The following is a 4,376-nucleotide window of genomic DNA, read 5'->3' as shown; positions in this document are numbered from 1 at the left end:
GGGGAATGAGAGGGGGGGGGAACACCAGAGCAGGGGGAATGAGGCGGACGCTACACTCTCCACCCAAACCACGTTACCATGACAACACTCCCACTCCTTTCTTATGGATCGTGTGCGTGTGTGCGTGTGTGTGTGTGTGTGCGTGTGTGTGTAGGTGTGGAGGAGGTGGTTGATCTGACCTGTGAGGGCTCAGAAGCTGCTGTGGTCGACCTGACCAACAACGACTCAGTGCTGGTGACTACACACACACACACACATACACACACACACACACCAACAAATGATCATTATGGGACCCATTTTTTATCTTGATGGAGGTGTGTGTTTATAAAATGGCCGCCATGTGTAAACTTGGTATTAAAGGAGAAGTAGCTCTGGGTCATCATCACGTTTTATCAGAATTAAGTGATATGGATGAAAAGTTCTTCATGGAAATAGTAAAATTTGATGAATATCAAAGGGAATCAGATTTGATCTCGATGATTTTCTTCTGTGGTAAACGCTGATGAAACCTTATCTGCTAAATTAATAATGAATAATTAAGTTTTAGGTCATGTTATGGTTGCAACCCGCCACAAAACACAGAAGAAGAAGAAGTTGTAGTTGATGTCCCCCAGTATGTCCTCTCTGTCTCACACATGGGGGGGGGGGGGGGGGGGGGGACAAGCCGTGGGACGTCCTGGGAGACAATGGAAGACGCTCAGACAGAGAGACATGTCTCAGAAAAGAGTCTTGCAGCGGTGCCGGGGGGGCAATAAAAGACATCTGCATCGTCATAGCGACGTGTTGATAGCGTCGTTGTTTTCTTATTATAGCTCAATATGATTCTATCAGCTGGAACATGAGCTGATCATGTGATGTTGTCCATAGTGATCATGTGATGTTGTCCCATATTGTTACCTGGTAACATGGAAACACACTGACTGTGTTGAAGAGTAAACTGATCATGGTTTCTTCTTCTGTTCTGCTGTTGCCATGGCGATCCAGCTGGTGGACGAAGGTAAAGTTTGTCCTGTCGACACGTTTAAATAAAGTTTGGTTAAAGGCATGTTTGAACACTTCTCTGGGTGTCTTCCTTCAGGTCCTCAGACGGCCCCGGCCGCCGAGAGCTACGTCCTCAGCAGCGATGAAGACGAGGCCACGCCCCCCCCCTTGATGTCATCGCCGCAGACCAGCGGCTCCTCCAGGTGAGAGGCGGCGTCAGGACTCACCTCTTGACACGATTTAATGAATGACATCATGTTGGGAAGTCTTGATGACAGGAATGCAGATATAAATGTTATTAAAAATAGTAAAACTAAATATTAATATTGTTATTGATTTTCAAATCTTGCGCTGTCATACAGAACTAAATATCTAGTAGCTTTGATTGCTGACATCAGATCTGTATTATAACCCTAAAATGTAAATATATATATTTATATAAATACATAATACTATATAAATATACTGTATATATTTTATATATATCATTTTATATATTTATATATAATATAGTTTATATATATTTTAATATGTCAATGGCTGTAATCAGATCTGTATTATAATATGTAATACTACACATGTGTGTGTGTGTGTGTGTGTGTGTGTGTGTGTGTGTGTGTGTGTGTGTGTGTGTGTGTGTGTGTGTGTGTGTGTGTGTGTGTGTGTCTATCTCCCTGCCATGTTTGCGTTCCAGGCCTTAGCCTAATCCCTGCCATGTTTGCGTTCCAGGTGTTAGCCTGATCCCTGCCATGTTTGCGTTCCAGGTGTAAGCCTGTTCCCTGCCGTGTTTGCGTTCCTGGCCTTAGCCTGATCCCAGCCGTGTTTGCATTCCAGGTGTTAGCCTGAACCCTGCCATGCTTGCATTCCAGGCATGTTTGCGTTCCAGGCGTTAGCCTGATTCCTGCCTTCATGTTTTTCATGTTTTCATGTTTGTGTTCCAGGTCGACTCCGGGGACGATCAGCTGTCCCGTCTGTCTGGACTCATACTCAGAGGTGAGAGAATCCTGCCTGTGGGGGCGGGGCGAGCGGGGTGATCCTGCGTTCTGATTGGCTGTGTGTCTGATCCCCAGATTGTGGACAGCGGCCGGTTGGTCGTGTCGACCAGGTGTGGCCACGTGTTTTGCAGCGTGTGTCTGCGAGACGCTCTGAAGACGTCGCACAGCTGCCCCAACTGCAGAAAGAGGCTGACCCCCCGCCAGTACCACCCGCTCTACGTCTGATGACATCACGCTGACATCATAGGCTTGCTGCTGCCGAGGTTTCATTTAAAGATCGTTAATTATATTGTTATTAATTTTGAATAAAATGTTCTACTCTTGAGAAGTTTGTTTTTGTTTCTTCTCGCCGGGACCGGTTTCCTCCCCTCATTTATTATAATAATAATAATAATAATAATAATAATAATAATATGGTGATGATAATATAATAACAGCAACATAATAATAATATTATAATAGATTTGAATAGAGAATAATGGACTCCATGTAAATAATCACTACTTTTAGCGTGTATAGAGCAGCATATCTCCACCAGACTCCATGTAAATAATCACTACTTTTAGCATGTATAGAGCAGCATATCTCCACATGTAAATGGGTGAATTAAGAGTTTATTCCAACCAGACCAGAGTGGTGATTGTTGGAACAGTGGAAAGATGAACCAAGACGGCTTTTGGTAGTTTTATTTAGTTTCTTTCCACTTTGAATGAAGTGTGTTCTACGATGATAAAAGTAGTGATTATTTACATGGAGTCTGGTGATTTCAGCAAGTCAGAATTACATTTTAGTTTCTGCTGTTTGTCTGTTGACTGTGAGTCACAGGACAATGACTCAGCATCACCTGACACTAACTCTGCTGCTGATTGGCTGCTGCCGGTCCACACCATTCACAGGATGATGTCACACCTGAACAACTTCTGGAAACAATCAAACTGAAATAAAAACAGAAGAGACTGCAGAAGTTCATATAAACTTTATTGACATTCAAGTTAATAGAAACTGTGTTTTGTTGTTGTCTAAATAGAATGATATTTATAAACTTTATTAAACTCAAATATAAAGAAGTTCAAGTATGATTCTGTCTGTTTTTACTTTTTTTTTTACAAGATTTTCCTCAAATAAAAACGGATGTATGCATTAATATGAATGAAAATATATAAAGATGACATATCTAATGTAAAGTACATGTGTAATCAGAGTAAATCCTCTTCATTAAGAGGATTCTGGGGAAAGCTCTGCTGTTTCTACAAGAAAGGTAGAAAAAATTAAGTAAATTATTGAAATATTTCGTTTGTGATTATAAAATCATGTTTTTAAACTTCATAAAACGCGATGACGCAGCTTTGTTTTTCTTCTTCTGAACTTTATTCCTGGTAAACCTGTTGGTCAGCTGACTCCGGGGGAATTCCCTCATTGGAAAGTGCTCTGTCATGCCTCGGCGTCTCATTGGTCGTCTGGGCGGGACTCCGTCAGCGGACCAATGGATGGCCGCGTTCACTTAAGTTTCCCTACGTTGATCACGGAAGTAAACATAAAGAGAGAGTATTAAACGCTGCGTCACAAAGTTCCTCCGAAAGTCTCTTAAAGGGCGTGTGTCCGCCTAGAGTCAACGGTTCTCCCGGTAACCGGAGCTTAAAGAGCGTGTGTCCGTCCAGAGTCTACGGTTCTCCCGGTAACCGGAGCTTAAAGAGCGTGTGTCCGCCCGGTCTACGGTTCGGTCCCGGGGTACGGTTCGGTCCCGGACATGGCGCTGACGGTGAAGGCCTACCTGCTGGGGAAGGACGAGGCGGTGAAGGAGGTCCGCCGGTTCACGGTGGACCAGGACGTCTCCTGCAGCTTCGAGTACCTGAGCAAGAAAACCGGGAGCGTGTTCAACAACCTGAAGACCTGCTTCAGCATGTACTACCGAGGTATTAGTATTATTAGTATTATTAGTATTATTATTAGTATTATTATAACATGTACTACCGAGGTATTAGTATTATTAGTATTATTATTAGTATTATTATAACATGTACTACCGAGGTATTAGTATTATTAGTATTATTATTAGTATTATTATAACATGTACTACCGAGGTATTAGTATTATTAGTATTATTATTAGTATTATTATAACATGTACTACCGAGGTATTAGTATTATTAGTATTATTATTAGTATTATTATAACATGTACTACCGAGGTATTAGTATTATTAGTATTATTATAACATGTACTACCGAGGTATTAGTATTATTAGTATTAGTATTATTATAACATGTACTACCGAGGTATTAGTATTATTTGTATTAGTATTAGTATTATTATAACATGGACTACCGAGGTATTAGTATTATTAGTATTATTATTAGTATTATTATAACATGTACTACCGAGGTATTAGTATTATTAG

The 4,376-nt window shown here is 41.2% G+C and overlaps 2 protein-coding genes across 2 annotated transcripts in view; one reads left to right on the top strand and one right to left on the bottom strand.

Moving 5' to 3' along the window:
- Positions 1-4,376, bottom strand: part of polr2b (polymerase (RNA) II (DNA directed) polypeptide B) — a 44,342-nt gene that overhangs the window by 8,071 nt on the left and 31,895 nt on the right. The window lies entirely within an intron of this gene.
- rnf4 (ring finger protein 4) lies at positions 79-2,294 on the top strand. The gene is made up of 5 exons (XM_034866479.1): positions 79-234; positions 988-1,000; positions 1,082-1,187; positions 1,926-1,977; positions 2,055-2,294. Exons 1-5 carry the CDS (start codon positions 79-81, stop codon positions 2,202-2,204), a joined length of 477 nt encoding a protein of 158 aa, XP_034722370.1. The 3' UTR covers positions 2,205-2,294.

Source organism: Etheostoma cragini, unplaced genomic scaffold (genome assembly GCF_013103735.1).
Source record: "Etheostoma cragini isolate CJK2018 unplaced genomic scaffold, CSU_Ecrag_1.0 ScbMSFa_80, whole genome shotgun sequence".
NCBI lineage: Eukaryota > Metazoa > Chordata > Actinopteri > Perciformes > Percidae > Etheostoma > Etheostoma cragini.
Note: the sequence above shows the minus strand (reverse complement) of the source record. Positions and strands in the feature narration are given on the sequence as shown.

Coding starts and splice junctions, on each gene's coding strand:
- rnf4 (XM_034866479.1), top strand. CDS start 79: ATGACAACACTCCCACTCCTTTCTTATGGATCGTGTGCGTGTGTGCGT. Junction 1,188..1,925: donor CAGACCAGCGGCTCCTCCAG/GTGAGAGGCGGC, acceptor TTTGTGTTCCAG/GTCGACTCCGGGGACGATCA. Junction 1,978..2,054: donor GTCTGGACTCATACTCAGAG/GTGAGAGAATCC, acceptor TCTGATCCCCAG/ATTGTGGACAGCGGCCGGTT.